Below are 20,495 nucleotides of genomic sequence, written 5' to 3'. Positions count from 1 at the left end.
TGTGGGTTTCATTTATAATATAATTCTAGCGTAGTGTGGTCCCATAGATCCGCTGCCAAGTAAGTTTGTGGTGAACATAGTGTCCGTTGGTTTTCACGGGGTGTCGTTTCCTCCTAAATTCTCATTGTCAATTCTTCCGTCGTGCACGTGCTTTTATCCCCCTTTGGGTCCCTTAGCCTAAAGGTCTTAATCTTGGGGAATTAAACGACGGTTTTTAATATCCCGTATGTTAAAACTTGCAGATTTAGAATACGATATGAGTAATATTCTCAAGAAAATTCATGTCAAAGGATTCTGCCGTCTAAGAGTACAGGAACACGTGATAGCGGCACATATCCTTCGTGGAAATAGTATCATGGCTTTCACATTGGTCTTTTGTTGATCGATGTAAACACACCACTTGGAATTGGTACAATTTTAGGGTACTACGAGAAATGATTGTTCAAGATAAATATTTCACTAATTATTTCCTGTTACCTGTCATGTCTAAATTGTCATTTCCATGGCAACTGCTCATCATCTTCGAACAAGTCAGAAGGTGCCTACACATTACATTACATGAGAAGGTACCTGTCATGTCAGAAGGTACATTATAAACATTGTAACTGTAATCTTATATGGTATTAAAAAGATTATGCGTATGAAAATCACGCACCGACCGGTGGTCAATAGAGACAAGTCGCATATACCTTCAGGGCAGTGCGAAACTGGTAGCCTTAAGCGGGAGAGCGGTATGCGTCGATGATAAGTAGGGCAATCAACTTTATGCTTTATACAGCTGTATATTACGCTTTGTTTTTCCTTACATTATGCTTTTTCCTAATGCCTTAATATGCTGTTCCTTCAATTATATTTCATTTTTAAGCATTTCTATTAAAAGTTTATTTTAATTTTTCCCACTAAAATTACATCAATAAATACTACATTTTGTGTAGTTTTCCTTAAGCGATGTTTCCAAGAAGAAACTTCCGAGTAGACTTCTCATATTTAATGAATTCAGAACAAAGAGTACAGAGTAGATTACCGCCTTGTACTTTGAAATGGTCAGTTGAGAATTCTCTTACTCTCTGAGATTGCATCTCTTGATTTTGGCATCTTAGGAATAAGCACAACCAGCCTTGCTTGCCTTTTAACACGAAGTGAGAAAAAAAAAAAATCCTGAGCGGAAGATGCGAAGAGAGGAGGAATTCGAACTTTCCAATGTTACGCGTAAAAGCAATTGGTAGTTGATATCCATTGTTTGCGGCATTGATAACAGCCTTTGTTGATCATTTTTTCTTCGGCACAAAATTTATTGACATATTTTTCTTTTATGTACACATATACAGATTCTGGAATAAAAAGCATTATGCTTTATTATACTTATAAAATTAGCAAATTTGGAAATGTAAAGTAGTAAAAATTACAGATATGGTACCAACCATAGGTGAAAAATTCCATTATGCTTTTTATGCTTTATGATTGCCCTAATGATAAGCAAGAACGAAGTGACCACGGGTATGCACATAAAGAAACAAGTGCTAAGAACGCATACCAACCTTTAGTAGATGCTTGTAACAAACTGGATTTGAATTACAATTTCATCTAGTGAAACAACTTTTAACGCTTTTTTTTTTTTTTTTTTTTTTTTTTTGATAGCTTATTTATATTAACAGAATTTTATCCGTAAAATTTTAATGTCGTCGTCCCGGATTCTTAATTACGCCAAACCTCATATGCAGGCATTTTTGTAACTAAAGTATAAGGTAAATATGTTTTTAACAGTAAAGTGTAGGTATCAGAATCCCTTCCAGAATCTGTGGGTGCCCAATTTTTAATGCAGTAGAAAATGATTATGCAAAAAAATGATAGTTATTCACGAAAAGAGATCTGAAACATCTCGGGCCTAGGTATTCTCAATTTCATTAGAGGCTGATGATAAAATCAACTTACTCATTTTTCTTCGTGTAAATAATATTCTAAATGCTTCAGCGTACAGCTTTATAATATGGCATGAAAGTAGATATTAATATGTAAAACAGCACCAACATTTTGGTAAGTACTCACTAAAGTAAGCTTCGCATCTACTCCGGCACAGAGCAGAATAAATCTGGCAGGTCCGTACAGGAGCGTTTGTATGAAGCAGGCGCGGTTAGCGGCAATAGATATGCGCGGAATGATTTGCTTGTAAACTTTATAGTGTGCATAAGGGTACCATTTTGCGATGTTAATGTGTACTTATATGCCAAACAACTTACTTCGCTTATATCTGCTTGTCAGCTTCACTATGCCTCAATACAATTGAATGGTCAGAAAGCAGACTTCTTAATGTATCTATGTTGACAGCAAAACTAAACACTGTAGTCAGTATGAATATTACAACTTGCATTTCTTCCTTAATTTTTCTTAGAGCGTGGTTATGGTGCAAACTTTTCAATTGCCGCCTATATAAATAAATTTCCTTTGTAAATGTACACATTTTACCTCGTTGTTTTACCAAAAAAAAAAAAAAAACTCGTAAACCCTTCATCAAAAGCCCATATGACCTAGGATTGAAGCACGGTGACTTAAGAAAGGGAATAGTTTAGTTAATTTATCGTAAAGATAGGGCTCGTTTTATTATTCCAGTGAAAATAGGACTGATTTTCTGACTCCGAGAGATATGGGTTCGATTCTTGGTAGGAGCTAGTTTGGTTCGGAACCTCCGTTAAGCTGGGAGATCCGGGTTCGATTCCCGGCGGGAGCTCATGTGGTTCGGATTCCACGTTAATCAGTAGGTCCACGTCTCATATAGCCTCGCTGCTGAAAGGGACGCTAAACTAAAATCAACTCAACCTACGTTAAGCTGAATTTCTACGTCCTATATAGCCTCGGTCTGAAAAGGAACGCTAAAATTCCAAATCAACCAACTAGATTTTCCAACATCTAATTGATAGTTGACTGATTTTATCTTAATTTCAAAAAATGAAAATGTTCTGGTTGGCCGCAAATTGAACTTTAATTTCTATAAGAGGCAGGATACCAGTGGTTAACGGGGGCATGCGGGCTCAGTGATAGGATGCTTACCTCTGGTGTGTGGGGTCCTTGGTTCGATCCCCGGTCAAGCATGTTTATGGTGGACAATATCGTGCTCGTGGGTTTTGTCGGGTTGTTCCCGTTTCCTCCCGCTTTCTCATTTCACCAAATCTTCCATTATCATTAATTTGCTTTAATCATCGTCTCCCTTAGCCTAACGGACATATTCGTGGGACGTTGAACTCAAAAGATTTACAAAGATCGATGGTTAACGCATCAACATGCTACGCCGGAGCCACAGATTCGATCCCTGGCCCTGGCATGCATTTTCGTTCTATGAAACTGAATACTAATTGTACTTTCGAAGAGATCCTTGAGAAGGGTGTTCTTGTGAAAGAGTTGGTTGTACTATACAGTTGTTGGCATGAGTTCCCAAAATATCTGCAGATAAAGATAAAATTTCAAGCAAAAATGTTTTTGTGGTAATATCCTTTCTAGAATTTTTTTTTTCTTAATTGTATTTAAAGGTGTCAGATTCCATTAGAACCAATTGGTGTCCAAATTTTATGGTTGTCATATTGTTTAGCTTCAAACTATCTAAGAAACACAATGCAAAGTTCTATAATTCATTTGTCTATTATTTGTGATTCTGCTGTGCCAACTTTTTGGTAAGATAAGAGTTTATCCGTTTCAAGACCATAAGGTAGCTTCCACAAATTACAGCTTAAAATCCATAGTGTGAATTCTGTCTTGTCAAAAGTATACACCTTTTTAAACACATTAAATGGATAGCTAACCAATCGTTCGAACGTAGGTCATTGGATTCCGTTCTTGTTTTGCCAACGGGGTAAACCGGGTTCAAATCCGCGGCCAACTATCGCGATTTGTCTTTCACCATGCGAATGCCGCTGTCGTACTTTCAGACGTTTCATTTCCCATTATTTGTTGATTGTTAGTGATTCCAATGTAAACCTTGCAATACTTAGAATTCATTCGTTGGAATTGCCTTGTACCTTTGTTTGTGTATACTTATATGCAATAACAAATTGAAAGTGATTTCCAGTCGAGCTTTATATGTGGTTAGCGTACAAAAGACTAGGTTTCAGTTCCCGGCGAGAGTTTATATTGTAATATCCCACGTGGTACAAACAATACTTTACGCTTGTGTTTACAAACCACCACATAATTCTACGTCAGGATACTACGCACCACGTGTATTCACTACAACGAGCAGACGATGGTCTTTGGCTCCTACGAGGCAGACGATGACATCAGAGCAGCAACGCCACCGCCGCCTAGAGCTCTATCAATTCGGCAGCAACCAGCGGACCAGTACCAGTTCTCTGGTGTCCCTTCTACTGTTAGCCACGGAACATTAGGAGTAACCTAACCTCTAGTCTCCTACGGGGCTCTGTTGGGAATCCTACCCCCAGTTGCTTAGCCTGCTACGGGACTCTGTGATTACTAACCTCCTCACTGCTTGCCACGGACCTTTGGGGATTCCTTTCGCCACTGCTTAGCCTGTGTGGAGATCCTGTCCGCGACCTCACGGTCAAGGACTACTTATTTCTAACCTAACAAATGTGGAGGAAAATAACTTTGTAGTATTTCTGCAAAATACTGTTATTTAGTGAATTTTACAATAAAAGCCGGTAGTGGGAATCGATTCCGGACACTAATTTTATTACCTCGCTCTACCTACAACCTGTATGAGACAGTTTTAGAATATGGTTTAGTATTAAGATTAAATAGCAAGTTCGCGTCATTTAAAGCCTTGGTGTTGAAAGGGTTGCTAAACTTCAACTAACGCATAATTTCGAGTCAAACCAAGAGACCCAGGCTCGATTTCTAGTGAGAACTCATGCGGTTCGGATCATAAGCTGTAGGTCCACGTCTTATATAGTCTCGCTGCTGCAAGGACGCTGAACTCAAATCCAACCAAAGTAAATAGCTTGAAAGGTATATAAATCTCCGTTTTCCCCTCTCGAATCCCTTCTATATAGACTTCCTTTTCACTATGAACATCGACAAAAATATAAAGACTGGAGAACTCACTCATGGCTAAGTGGTTAACGTACGCGTCTTTGGTATAGAACACTAGGGTTCAATTTTTGGCATGAGCTTGTGTCATTGGTCCTACTGTATGCTGCAGGTCCACGTCTCATAAAGCCTCATATAAGGGACGCTAAACTGAAAACCAAATCAAAAAGTCTGGATCTACAGTCCGCATGTGTCGAAGATATATCATTTTTGGAATGATCAGTTACCTTAAGCGTTTGATAATTAGTTAACTTATTTATTATTTTTTTCAATGTTATGTACTGTGTTCCAAGAGTCTCTGACGGATTCCACTCAATCATGTGGAAAGCAACCTTCATTTGAGTTTCCATTAGTTGTTTGCAGGAATTCTAGGCGGTAAATAAACGCTCCATATATCATGTTAATTTGCATTAACTGTATCATCTTGAAAAAAAAGAACGGTTCAATTACCCGATCACATTCGGTAATTGCTCGTGTTAACTCTCGGGCTATCCTTTTCACTTCATGCACCACCAGACTCTGTTTATCAACCTTTCTGGAGATGTAAAAAAGTTGACTCGTTTTAGAAAACAATGCGATCCGGATAATAAGTTAAATCTCTATAAAGCGAAAAATATATATAAATTGACTTTGTGGCAACGTCGCAGATTATCTCAGAAAAGATCAACCAATCCATCAAATAGTTTTATTCTTTCCAGATAAAGTCGATAGACATTGACATTCCCACAATTTATTAGCGTAACAATTGATGCAACTGCTTCATGAATTCGTAGAGCAGTGGTAATGATTCAAAGTTATTCTGCAACGTTGCCACATAGTGAAATTTTATTTCCCCATAGCGGCTAAATTTTGCTGTATTTTGACCTGACGAATAGAGATCTGTTGTCCGTGAGCGGCACCATTTCTAGAACACTCGATAATGACACACATTTCGTTTTAAGTAAAAAAAAAAAAAAAAAAAAAAAAAAAAATCAACAAGAACCAATTTAGCGTTGGAATAAATTTTCTTGGAAATTTTTTGCAAACGTCTATTACAATTTTGTTCATGTCTTGGGATAACTGCAGAATGGTTTAATTTGATAGATGGTAGCGACAAAGTTTGATGCTGCGGTCCGTAGCTTTTAAATGTGCATTTTAATAGATATGTCGGATATTATTATTTAAATAATAAAGAATATTATGCTTACTTAATCTAATCTAACTTTTTCCATTCACTAATGGCCGTGTGCAGCAACGAAGTTCAACTGTTGAACGAGGGTTATAACCATGCTCGGTGAAAATTCTGTCGCACCAACAACGTTCATGGTTAAGTCTCGGTCAAATGGTGGATAAACTTGGTTTTAGCTTGAACGGCCGAATTTGGGAGCTTAAACTTCGTTGATCCAAATCAGTCTGTTTACATTCAGTAATGTCTTAGTATTTTTCCACTAATGAAATTACAATACATTTCTCATGTTCGGAAAAACTTTTGCTCGTGGTTTCATAATTTTTGGCATCACAATTACGATCACTGAAATTAACATACTCACAACTCTATGCAGACAATCTCGAAAGTCGAAAAGACCTCCACGCGGTATGTTTACTTCATTTGTTACTTTGTTAAACGAAGATTAGAGACATAAGACGACAACCAATCTGAGTCGATTTTACTAACTGACCGAAGTTTACTTAAACGAGATGTGCTGAATTTCGACTTTCAATGGTGCAACAAAAGTCCTGGAACCACGTTTAAACTTGAAAGTTTAATGTTGAACGTGTTTGAGTGAACGCTCGTTTAAACTTAGCTGATGCACACAGCTGTAAGTTAATAAGAATACAATTAGAAACCCCACACTTACGTTGCACAGGCTAAGGAAAAAGATTTAATGATATTTAATACGGAAGAAATTGCTGAAAAAGAAAATTTTAAAAGAAGGTTGATAAAGAAAATCAATAGTTCCACTGTGCTACTAAAACGCTGAGCTACTAGCATTATACCAGGGAAGCAAGAAAGTTCGTGCGCTTTTGAACCACTCCCGCTTCCATTTGGCTGCTGCAGCGACATCTGTCCCCGTAGCATGAAAGTTTTGACTGTTTGGGAAAGCTTATTCATTGACGCATCAGCCACGGTGAATATAACAACGCATTTGTCAGTGTAGTGTGTAAAAATCGCTCGTGATCATGTCAGTGTCAAATGAAGTTTTTAGAGCTTGTTTGCTTTACGAGTTTAAATTGGGGACAAATGGTGCAGAAGCAGCTAGAAAAATATGTGTTGCGCTCGGAGAGGGTGTAATAAGTAAATGTACAGCACAAAAATGGTTCCAGACCTTTTCAACTGGTGACGAGACCTTTCAAGATAAGCCTCGCTCTGGGAGGCCTAAATCAGTGGATATGGACCACCTGAAGGCCTCTATTGAAGATTATTCCAGTCAAACATGCGAGGAACTTGCTCACCGATTCGAGGTAAGCAGGAAAATTATTCGGGTAAGTCTGCATCAGTTGGGGAAGACCTGAAAACTGGGCCAGTGGGTCTCTCACGAGCTGACCGCTATGAGCCAAGTTCTAAGACTGAATATCTGTTCATTTTTGTTGACGAGACACAAAATCTGTCCAATTTTGGACCGTATAATAACTTGTGACGAGAAGTGGGTCATGTATGACAATAAAAAACGGTCATACCATTGGCTATCACCCAATGATCAGAAGCCTTTGACTGCAAAACCGAACATCCATCAACACAAGGTTTTGCTCTGTGTTTGGTGGACTACAAATGGTATCGTGCACTACGAATTCTTGGAACGTGGTAAGACAATTACTAAAGATGTGTACTCATCACAACCGAGAACGGTAGCCACCAAACTGACCCAGAAACAGCCAGCACTAGTAAACAAAAGAGGTGTGCTCTATAACCAGGACAACGCGCTCCCTCACACCGCAAAACAGGCGCTGGAAGTAATCTCAGAACTTGGTTGGGAGCTTGTATCTCATCCTCCCTACTCCCCAGATGTCGCCCCTTCGGATTGCCATTTATTCTTGGCCATAGACAACTTTATGCGTGGCAGGCAGTTCAAGACTGAACAAGACGTCAAAAATGCAGTTGCTGAGTTTTCCGAGTCTCGGGAACAAATATTCTACAAAACTGGCATTTACAAGCTTGTTGAGCGCTGAGAGAAGGTTGTAGAAGCAAATGGAGGCTATTTTGCCGAATAAACAAACCGTTAAAACCCTGTAATTGACAGTTTTCTTCCATAGTATAAAAGCGCACGAACTTTCTTGCTTCCCTGGTATTTCAATATAGAATTTCGTCATAGGAAACCTCTCTCAAACATCCAATAAGTGTATTTGTCTATTGCCATATTTTATAATGGGTTAAACGATTTTGAAATAATATTGAAGTGGGTGGATATAATGATAATTATAGTTACCAAGGATATAAGATCTCAGTAACTATTGATGCACAGTGATTTGTAGCCCTGTAGTATATTTGAGGACCGTTTTTTTCAAACTCGATAGAGCAAATTTTCAGAAACGGAGGTATGCTTTTTATGCTACCAATGGAGCTGTGAAATCAGAGTTGACAAATCTCGAAATGTGCCATGTGTATAGAATACTAAATGATGAACGATTTGTCTGAAATCGATAGAGGTTATGTACAATAAGAACAAAAATGCAACTCTTGTATATAAAAAAAAAAAAAAATTAAAAAAAAAAATGTTTTGTGCTCTATCGAGTTTTGAAAAAGCGCTCCTCATTTATGCCCTTCCCCCAAACTCCTGTGGCTGGCTGGGAGCAATGAAATGCTAGTATGAAATGCAATGTAAACTTAACGTCCCGCGTTTATGCGCTGTAGAGGATAAAGAGGCTGATAATAAATGGACAAGACTAATAAAATTATGGAATGATGTAGTGTTTAAGATTTTGTAAAGATAAGTAGAATTATTTTTGTATGCATAAAAAAAAGAGATGCAATTAAATTGGTGGTATTACATTGTAGTTGGATACACTGCACGTGGAAAAGTTAGTTTAATAAGTCAGTTGAAGAGGTACGATCCTAGTGTTAAGACGTCCGTGCGACATTGTAACAATTGTAATAGCTAACGCCAAAATATCCTTATTCAATATATTAATGTGCAATAATTTTACATACAAATATATTAACCCGTCCATGCGAGCTTTTATTAAGAGTATGTTATCAAAAGAGATTTATATAAAATAAGTTTAATGGAGTCAGATTACAGAGGACATTAGCCTTTCGATAAAGAAAAAAGGAACATTGCAATGAAAACACAGTTGAAGAAAACTAAAATCCTTAAAAAAATAAAAAATAAAAAAAAAAAATTCACGGACATTTTATCTACCACAAACTCTTATGACCCTTCATCAAACCAGTCATCCTTCACAGCAGAAAGTGATTGACTCTACTATTCGAATCAACGTTGCTTCCTCCTCTCCTGGTTACGAACGGTTAAGATTACGTCCGTGAAGGTAGATCATTATGTATTTCTTTCTGACCGCAATCTGATTTGTGGGTTTTCCTGACATAAATTAACAAAAAAGCATGCCGTTTCATATAGTTTATTACAAATCATTGCAGAAGCGTGAACTGTACATCAAAATATCAACATATACAATGAAATAGTGGAAACTGTTCGTCATCTTCGCATACAGAAATACATTCACACGATACACTTGAAATGAAGGCTGCTCACTCAACACGTCTCTTCTTCACAATAGAGCCCAGCTGAAACAGATAAGCAAAAGTTAACATCACTGATTTGCTCACAACATCAGATATTTGTCATTTAATTAACTTTTTAGTAATAAAACTTATGGAACACATTGTGATATTAATTATCTACTATCTTGAATACTGTTCCTTTTAATTGTATTGCCCCCCCCCCCCCTCTGATATTTCGAATGCACTGTTCGGGCATTCTTTCTCAAGGTCACAAGTCGAGAGTCTTCCCGTTGTTCTTATATTTCAACAGTGGCATAACAAAAATATATTGCACAGTAAACGAGAAAGGCGTAAAAGTAAATGGTCAGGTTTTCAGTACAATAAGGTTTACCGGAGAAGGAAAAGGACTTGTAAGTGAACGATCAACTGAAAAGAAAAGAAAGAAAAAAAAATGAAGATAAGTGAGAAGGAAACCAAAGTGATAAAGTGCACAGGAGCAGGACAGGAAGGGCAAATATATGGCTAGAGGGAGAGAAAATCGACGACGTTAAGACATTTCCCTATTTAGGAAATCTAATATCCTTGGACGGAAGAAGTAAAAAGTTTAGAATAGCGCATGCTAAATGTTGGAATAATACAGATTGGCACAAAGTGTTTTATAAATGTGACACTAGCTGTTTTGAAGCTGAAAATGGTAATGAATATGTGCAAACATAGAAAAATATCACATATAAATAATTGATGGTTGGTATGACGATATTCGGCTTACTATATGCCATCCTACCGACTGCTTAAAAATTGTTAGCTCAAGCTGATATATCAACAATCTTTTAATTGGAGTGCGTCAACTTATTCACACAGTAAACTGCACAAACACATTACATTCTTATATCGGGTATAGTTCATTTATTCTTAATCTGTACTGGAACCAAATATTCACAATATTCTTATTAATAAGATTCGTAACACATACATTCATACTTCATATAATATTATTTGTAATTGTATTTGCAACAACCTCAAAATATCGTCATACCAACCATCAATTATTTATATGTGATATTTTTCTATGTTTGCACATATTCATTACCATTTTCAGCTTCAAAACAGCTAGTGTCACATTTATAAAACACTTTGTGCCAATCTGTATCATTCCAACACTAAACAAGCATTCAATAGGAAAAGAGGACTGCTAACACCAAGAAATATGTCGCTGGACGCTCGAAAACGATTTAGTAAAACTCGGAAATGGAGCATGGCGCTTTACGAATCAAGAGAAAAGCAGAAACATCCGAGCTGGAAGTATTTGAAATGTGGTGTTGGTGCAGAATGCTGCGCATATCATGGACCGAAAGGAAAAGGAATTAAGACATACTAAAGGAAACTAATGAAAAGCGACAGACCATGAAAATAATAGTAAAAAGAAGAAACAGCATGCTTAGCCATCTTATTCGGCACTCCGATTGGATCACCGTGTTGATAGAGGGAAAGGCAGAAGGAAAACTAGATGCAGTTACGAAGAAGAGACCTTATTAAATTATAAAACAGCTCTCCCAAGGGAGAGAAAAGTTTTAAACTTTCCATGCTGCCCACCAACCTATGGTTGAGATGAGAAGATGATTGCACAGTAGAGTTAAATATACTGTAGTTTGTCTATCTGTTCCAATACGTAGGTTAACTTAAACACGTAATTAACATGTATGTTTGGAAATTTTTCACAACTAGTACACTAGCTATTACCAAAACCTCTAATTTTGTTTTATGGATCTCTTTCTTACAAGTAACGGCACTAAAACAAAAAATATAGGGTTTAATGATAACTAATGCACTAATTTTAAAGAATTTATAAACACACACATGTAGTTAACATATGTACCGGGACAGGTGGACAAACAAAAAGTATAGATAACTATACTTTGCAATATATTTTTGCTATGACACTGTTGAAATATAAGAATAAAGTTAAGACTCGACAAAAATAACGACTTAAGCCTTGTGACCTTGAGAAAGAATACCCGAACAGTGCATTCAAAATATCGGATGAAAAATGAATACAACTGGAAGATACCGCAACTGATATCTTGATACATGTGTATCCATAGTTTTCGAGCTATTCCAAGTAAAAGTTCACACTGTTCTTCGTTCATTTATAAGTAATTGTAAAACAAAAAGAATGATAATATAACATCATGCTATGATCCTTACGTGTTTTGTAACTGCAAGCAGTATTCTAAAGGCATTCTTATTACTTTAATTGCTAGTATTTTTTACCTTCTAGAACGCCATGCTTCTTAAATTTATCAGAGATACATAAGCTAGTGGTTAGCGTTCATATTTCGCAATCGAGTTATCCCCGATTTGAATCCGGTGACTAGTCATTCTGACTTTAGTACTGTATTTGCAGAGCTTTTCCTGAGATACAGGAAAATACCAGGATGGTATTTCTATATATGTCCTAGCCAACTTCCTTCTACATTCTTTCTCGTTGTTGGTTACCAATGATTTCAGTGTTACATTGGACTGGAAGTTTGATGATTTTTTTTTAATTAGGATAGGAAATTTTCTTGAAATAACTCTTTTTAAGAGTCGTAATTTTAAAAGAAAAGAACTAAATCGAACTGTATTCTTATTAATATAAGAATACAAGGCTACTTAAATGGTACAGCATAAGGCTACTTAAATGCAATTTTAGTCAATGTCGAGTTCCTCATAAATAAAATAAACAAAAATTTTAGGAATGATCAAAAAATGGATCAAAAGATTGAGATCCTGGCCAAGAATTTTCGGAATGATAAAAAAAAAAAAAAAATGCATTGCGATCTTGGCTAATAATTAGTTTTTGGTTTACGAGCCATAACATTTTTGAACGGACCCTAAATCCAGTTTTCGTATTTTCTACGGAATAAGCACATCCGTAGTTAAGTGACAGTTTGGGTTTGGCTACACTATATGTAGTTCTCCGAATATAAGGCTTACAAGAAATAGGTATATTTTTGATTGAAATATATTGGATCTCTTGATCCAAAAAAAGTTCAAACCGTTTCTACGATTGGTTAGCAAAGAACAAGTAATTTCCGGAAGCAGATGGGTTCTTAAGCACGAATGAATATCCAAATAAAGAAACTTCTATGAGCTAAAATTGTTGATGAATTTTGTATTACGTACTCTCAGTATATGATCTGACATATCTCTTGTGCTCTAAGCTTCTCGCACGAAATCAAAAACAGGCAAGTTGAAAAAGTTATTCTATAAGGCAGAATTTGCATTAGTAGTAGAACATTTCGTTTACTAATAAAACTCAAACTGACAAAAGCAGTATATATAATCTTAAAATATATATACTGCTTTGGTCAGTTGGAGTTTTATTAGTAATCTTGAATTTTCCAAAGCTACAATCAATAATTTACAAACATTCCCTTATATAACCACAATTACGTAACGTGAAGTTCCATTATATGTACACGTCGTCACAGATTGTTGCCTTAATTGCAGCATTTGATTAATTTAAAGTGATACTTTGAACGGCTTAAAAAGATTATGGAAAATAGCCAATAAATAAATTACCAATGGTAACTAGGTAAATTACTTTGATATGCAGGGTGGACATAAAGTATCTCCCTGATAACAAACATTAATAACAAGCAAACAAAGAATGATAGAAGCATGCGGTCTGAAAACATTGCTTGTGTGATACTTCAAGATTTTGCCACAGCCTGTGCTGCCACCTACTGCAGCTGACCGCAGCTAGACAGTCATTTGTTTAAAAATGGTGTCAGCACAGCAGAAAGCGAAGTGTGTGTGTTGTGGTATCATGAAACAAAATCTCCAGTCACATGCGAACATTCAGGAGAGAGTATGGACAGCAGCCACCAGATATTAAGAGCAAAAAGGAATGGTATAGCAAGTTTATTGCAACAGGAAGTGTTTTAGATCGTGATAGAAGCGGTAGACCGAGTGTTAGTGATGAACGTGTGGAACTCTTCGTGATGCTGTAACCCCACGATTCCCAGTCATAACCCCCCTCCCTTTGACTTCTTTCTGTGGAATTATGTTAAAGATAGGGTTTACGCAACACCTGACCATAATATTCCAACACTCAAAGACAGGATAAGGGTCGCAATAGACACACTGACTCCTGAAATGTTGAGTAACATATGAATAGAAATTGAATACCGCTTGGATGTCTTGAGGGCAACTAATGGAGCACATGTAGAAATTCTCTAAATCAGTTAAGAAAAAACTTATATTTATTCCTATTATTTGCCGCAAACCACATGGTTCTATCATTCTTAGATTTCTTGCTATTAATGTTTATTAGGAAGAGACTTCATGTCCATCCTGTACATTTATTTGATCCTGGATTTAAATTAACTTGATCTCATCTTAGCTCTACGGCACCTATAATAATATCCATGCAATTTTGGTTATTAATTTCGAAATAGTTAAAAATGAAGCAACACGAAATACGTACCAAATCTGTAATAGCTGGCAGGTGTAAGGTCTGATCTCCCGATGTCGAGGTTTCCACTGGAGCAGGCTGTTGAACTGGAGCCTTTGTTTTCATGTTTCGATGCTGGGGGAAACTAGGCATTAATTTTGGATCACAAGCTGTAACAAGGAAATAAATATAAATAGAATTTACAGAAAATATAAAGAGAGATAAATGATTTGCTTAAAGAAACCGATGGATGCATAATTCAATTAACTACTGTTTCAACATGCTTTACAAGGTAAGTCTTTGATTATAAATATATAAATAGAATACATTACATGCATACGCTATAGTATTTTTTTAAATTAGTTATTTGATAAATTCATTTAGGCTAAAGGAGACAGTGATAATGAGTAATGAATGAAATGGTGGAATGAAGAAAGTGGGAGGAAACGGGAGAACCCCGAGAAAACCCACGCACACGGTGTTTGTCCACCACAAAGTTCACTTGGCGGGGGCTGGGATCGAACCCGGGACCCCAAGCACCAGAGGTGAACGCTCTACCACTGAGCCACCGCGGCCCCAATATTCAGAGAAGAGTAAACGCATATAATGTGTTGTTTTGTGCGTGAATAATTCTCTAAATAACTCGGGTCCGTAAATTAAATTTTATTTTGATCATCTTTAAGTTTTAAGTACAGTGTGGTACAAGTCGTACTTATGTGCGAATGTAGCAAAGTAGAACCATCGCAATTTTAATTTCGTCTTCCTCTCCCAAACCTCTATGCTCAATATATATCTATCTATTAAAATGCTACAATAGCTATTAAAAGCGCCTGAGCTCCAACCTATAACTTCAGCTTTCAAATCTTTCATTTACGGTTGTGTGAGATTTCACGTTTAACAGAGACAAACTTTTTAAGTATTTGTACTTTAAATAGTCTAAATTAGTTAGCTATATATGTTTCATAAAGTTTATGATATAAAATTATTGTTCAAAGCCTTTGTATTTTAATAAGCCTTCTCTAAAATAAATGCATGTGAGTTGTGCTTCCATCTTCCGAGTTCTTTTAAACTATGTTTATATGTTTGTGGTCTTCCTTTCGACAATGAGATCTCGGAAACTACAGGCTCTAGAAAGATGACGTTTTCACTAATCGATTGGAAATTTTACGTAGATTGTCCAGTTCTAATTGAATATTAAAAAAAACATGGGCATTATTTCTTTATTACATTTTTTAAGGGTACGCTGGAAGCGTTGAAATTAAAAAAAAAAAAGCATCATATCCTATGTGTTATACATTCCAACACCACAATGTTGTATATTGGGGTTGTATATGTCTCAGGCGTTTGTTCCATGGGCAAATAGTGAAAAAGGAAGGACAACTATTTCTCGAGTCTTAAGATAAATCTTTATTTTTTGAGTGTTTTGCCAAATGTACACCATATATAACTGATATTATAATTAATTGTATATGTAATGTATTTGCTTATAACATACTGCATGCAAGAAGAAAGAAAACACTGGTCATACATGAATTAGAAACTCCAACCGGAAGTAGGCTCAAATCTTGCAAACGGTGCGAGATATTGAGAAAAAATAATCGAAAAAATCTCCCCTTTATGATACCTCTTGCCGATTTTTTTTAAAAAAAATCAAGACGTCTTTCACTTGTGTCTGTAAAGGGACATGTACATATGTTGTGAGGAATGAGAAGGAGATTTATGCTCATATGCGAATGATGCGCTGTGTAGAGAGCGCAGGTTCAGCTAGTATATATTAATTTTCACTAAACATATGCTAACACTAGGGTATTTTATGTTTCCATATAAAATATTAACTTTTAAATCCCTTCGCAGTTCGGTTAGATACTCGCTCTGTTAATAATTCAACGCCCCACGATTATGCCATTTAGGCTAAGGGAGACGTTGATTTAGGCAAGTGAATGGTGATGGAAGAATTGGTGGAATGAGGATGAGGGAGGACCATGGGAGTACGATTTTCCACACCAACTCTGTTAAGTCCAGATTATTCACTCTACTTACTATTCATTCACTCCATTACAAGATGGGCATGTACCAAAGTGAACTGAAGTTTAATCATTAAGTTGAGAGAACATTTCTACTGTAAAAACTGGCGTCCGGTTGAAACAATTTTATGCAGTAACTGTAAATACGAGAAAGGATCGGAAACTAAGGTTATAAGACCGATATTTCTGGGGTTTCGTCTGTTATGGACGAATGAGGAGTGTACGTAATTTTAATACATGGAGGTGGCAACCGTGCAGTTTTCAGTCACTCGCCACCTAAGGCGCTAGTTGTAGGTAAGCACAAATGAAGACTCATTCTAAAAAACAGGTCTCGCGAGAAGTCCGCTCAGGTATTCGATTTCTGTGGGCGAAACATGTAACCCTGGCTGAAATTTACCGGCAGCTGGTAGGGGTTTACGGAGGGACTATAATGTCTCGTCAGCATCTCGCAGAATGTTGTCGAAAGTTTGCGGCTGGTAGAGAAAACGTGACCGACAAGGAGCGTGTGGTCCATCCAGCACGGACCAACACGGGACATTGACCACCGTCCCTACAGCCCAGACCTCGCTCCAAGCGATTTTCATCTGTTTCCGCACTTGAAGGAGCACCTAGGATGCCGTCACTTCGCTTCAAATCAGAAGGTGAAACACTTTCTGACAACGTGGCTGAGTACGTAAAGACAGGATTTTTTCCAGGAGGGAATCTTCAAACTCATCCCACGATGCAACAAGTGCATCAACCGATATGGAGACTATGTCGAAAAATAACCTAATGTGTGTACTATCTGTTGCCTGTATTAGTTGTATGAAATATTATATACACATTTCACTGCAGGCTTTGTAACTTTACTTTCTGATCAACCCTCGTACGCACTTCTTAAAAGAAGTCTTAGTGGCTACAGCTCTTACACAAAGCCCAATAGACTTACGCTGGATTGGGACTTTTTATCTCAATTTTGTGTGCACTGTTACTCCGTGGTATAATTCGTGAAGGATATATTATACCCACCTAGTATATGACAGAACATTTGGCAATCTAAATATTACAGGGTGGCGCATGTAAGTCAAGTTTAGCTTGTTATCCTACAGCGATTTCTGTTTTATGAATGTCTGGGCAACTAATATTGTTTACTTTAGTATTTTTTTTTTTTTTTAAGTATGGGCTAATCCACGCCAAATCGTACAGCGAAAATGCAATTTTACACCCGACCATCTCCGATTGCAATGAAATTTGGTATACAGTATCTTTAGACAAATATAAGAACCCGTATTTTTTATTTTGCCCATATTAGCTCTGGTTTGGTTTTGACAGCCTTCGAAAGAGAACTCTGCCCGACGATTTTTTGTATGCTGCGATTAATGAACGGCACGTCACTCGGAACTTCAACTGAGCACCATAAGGCCACGTTTGACCCAAATGTATTCAAATTCATCAGACTAAATGGAAATTGCATGAGGATTTTACAAATCATGTCCAAAACGGCATAATGATATTTTCAAACCATGAAATTTAGTTTCAAAATGGCGGAATAGAATTTTTCAAAGGTATTTATTAAATTACGCATAACTTTTTTCTCTAAGCGGGGAATTCAACGAGTAAATGCCGGTTAAGGGAGTACATAATGCTCTATTAGGAGAATAAAAAATATCCGTGGGTTTTGGCTTGTAACAGTCTACAGAGCGCCTAAATCAATTTAGGACCTTAGGTTTGATAGTACGGGCAATACACCATCGATGTTACAAAATATTGTATTTCGTAAAAGAAGCACGGCACTTGGTAAGTGGGGTAGTAGTTTCTAACAGAAACTATTTTAGTACGAGGCCCCATGAAAATATACCTTAAAAACCAAGATGGCGGCACATGGTAGCTAGTTTAGCGTCACACAAATACAAATTGACGTAGGGCCATGTAACAAAATAGGCAACGTAAATATTCATACGAACGCTATGAATACAAAATCACCAGACCACAAAGACATTGAGAATTCAAGATGGCGACCTTTCCTAAATTATTGTTTTGGGATCTATGTACTGCAAATTCCAAAAGAAATGTTCAGTGTATTTAGCAAAAAAGCGTACCGCTTGAGAAAGCATAATTACCTATATAAGTTATTTTAGAACGAAATCCGACAAGAAAACTCCCGTAGGATCCAATATGGCGGCCTCTGCAAATGTCAGCATGTAAGTAATGGTTTCCTTATATCTACACTACAAATTCAAGAAGAGGCATACAACTTCTGCAGAGGAAAATATGTATTCACATTAATATTTAAATATATAACACCTTCAGAAGATACACTTTAGGTTTCAAGATGGCGGCTGTTTCGAAACTGAATGTTTAATAATTTGTTACATCCTATGTGTACGTAAGTTGAAGTGAATAGAACGTCAAACAATCATACATGAAGTACCTAACTTGAACTACTTAACTTTGAGTTATGCTGAGAGTACATTTAATTTCGTTTAGTCCATGTTGCCTGAATGTCCTTAACACTCTTTGCAGTGAGTTTGTATTGCAGCCTTCCGAACTGCGTGATAACGTCAGGAACTTCTATCGCACATAGAATATTCGCAAGTGGAACCCAACACTTGTCTTCTCTGCCGCGGTTTTTATCCTCTGGCCAGTACAACCTCCTTGAAGGCCAATGAGGATGCATAAATTTGATCCATACATCGTTGCTGTCGTCGTCAAGTTCTAATATCTTTCCAATATAACACTGTCCTTCGTATACACAACTAACGTAGGAACTAAGTTGAAGTTCTCTGAATCTGGTCACCTGTGAAAAGCTGTACCTCAGAGAAAAACTTTCATCGTTGCTCACCCTCTTTGCAGCAATTTCCGTTGTGGAGACTGGCTTGAAATAATGGTAGGAACGGGTTCCTGGTACTGTTTTATGTTTTGAAAATCGCAAGTTTAAATTAGCTGCCATGGCAGTAACATCCTGTTCCTTGATAAACTGGATGGTCACTTTAGGTGCAAAGTGTTCACTGCAAAACTGTGACATTTGCTGCGCTGTACATATTTGTTCTTTGTAAGGTCTCTGTAAGTTTGCACGCGTTACACTTCTTTTGACAGTTCCGCCTATACCATCACAAGCAGACTTGCCGTGGCTTGTAGCGTGAAACGTCCATGATGCTTCAATTGAGAAATCCTGCTCATGATAACATAAGTTCACTAAATTCTTGTAGTTTTTATATTGGGCAGCACTTCCATCTGTGACATACTCAATCTTCCTAACACCAGGATGCTGATCTTTTATGTATTTTATCACTCTGCTCTGTACTTCATAGACAAAGTTAACATCGTGTTTCATATACTCAGATATGAAACACATAGATTTTACACGCAGTTCGTCATCTTCACGGAAGTACAATACCACTGGGTGTACAGTACTGGAGCAGTGTGTCCAATGATAAGACTGCACTTCGTCCTGCAAAATAAATCCATAGTTTTCTGCGAAATCCATTAGAACAAGCATTTCCTCCGAAGTCAGATTTTGTTTCCTGTCTTTGACATACTGCATTTGGTGTTTAGAAATGTATGAATGAGGTATCAAAATCTCAAGTTGTTGTATGACTAGGTTGATGAAGTCAGACACAGGAAGCACCAATGTCTGAAGTTGGGTCCTGTCCGTAGCTACCCATTGCGAATATTGTATCTCATCTGTATCATCATAATCCTCGAGAACACTTCTAAGAAACGTTTCTACCTTTTGCGACGAGGGACACTTGTCACACGTTCTGAGCATACATTGCCGATTATTCCTGTCACAAACTAACATATCAGTCAGTTCACTTAGTTTAGATTTGTCTAAACCTATTGCACTGAGAAGAAGAAGAGGGTTTTGATGGATACAACATACACAAACTGAATGCGTCCCTGGCTGACCCGCTGTTACACACCATTTGGGTCGTAGTTGATGAAACTTAGAAATACCGATTTTGAGATCAGGATATTTTTCCTTGAAGGCTCTGTAAAGTTCCTGAAGGTTACATAATAACAAGCGTTTCTGTTTATAAACGTTTCTAGCAACACTAATTTTGTCTTTTGCGCCAGGCATAAGACGACTGTACTCATCATCTTCGTAAAACGCTTTGACCTTTTCTTCAATTTCTGCAGCAAGTTTGCGTCCTTCCGGCGGTTCGGGTAAAGCCAAGATTCCTTTATTGCTAGACAACCATCGTGCTTTATTGACTATATACTCTGAAACTTGAAATTCAGAAGCTATTCTCTCACGTGACCACGAGTGGGGCGCTATCGTTAATATCTGTACTTTTTCTCTTCTAGAAGTACATAAGGTCAGTTTTTCCTTCATTTTCTCAACAAGATAATCAAGATCTTG

At 37.1% G+C, this 20,495-nt stretch overlaps 1 protein-coding gene across 3 annotated transcripts in view; it reads right to left on the bottom strand.

The window, feature by feature from the left end:
* Positions 1-9,572: 9,572 nt before the first annotated feature.
* Positions 9,573-20,495, bottom strand: part of Cdc2rk (cyclin-dependent kinase 10) — a 46,898-nt gene continuing 35,975 nt past the window's right edge. For all 3 annotated transcript variants that reach the window (XM_081755353.1, XM_081755361.1, XM_081755344.1), the window contains exons 7-8: positions 14,163-14,299; positions 9,573-9,754 (exon numbers count right to left, since the gene is read on the bottom strand). In XM_081755353.1, coding sequence (XP_081611479.1) covers positions 9,719-9,754; positions 14,163-14,299 — 173 coding nt within the window. In that variant the 3' untranslated portion in view covers positions 9,573-9,718. The remainder of the gene's footprint in view (positions 9,755-14,162; positions 14,300-20,495) is intronic.

Source organism: Thermobia domestica, chromosome 1, assembly GCF_964235325.1.
Source record: "Thermobia domestica chromosome 1, izTheDome1.hap1.1, whole genome shotgun sequence".
In the NCBI taxonomy this organism is placed as follows: Eukaryota; Metazoa; Arthropoda; class Insecta; order Zygentoma; family Lepismatidae; genus Thermobia; species Thermobia domestica.
Note: the sequence above shows the minus strand (reverse complement) of the source record. Positions and strands in the feature narration are given on the sequence as shown.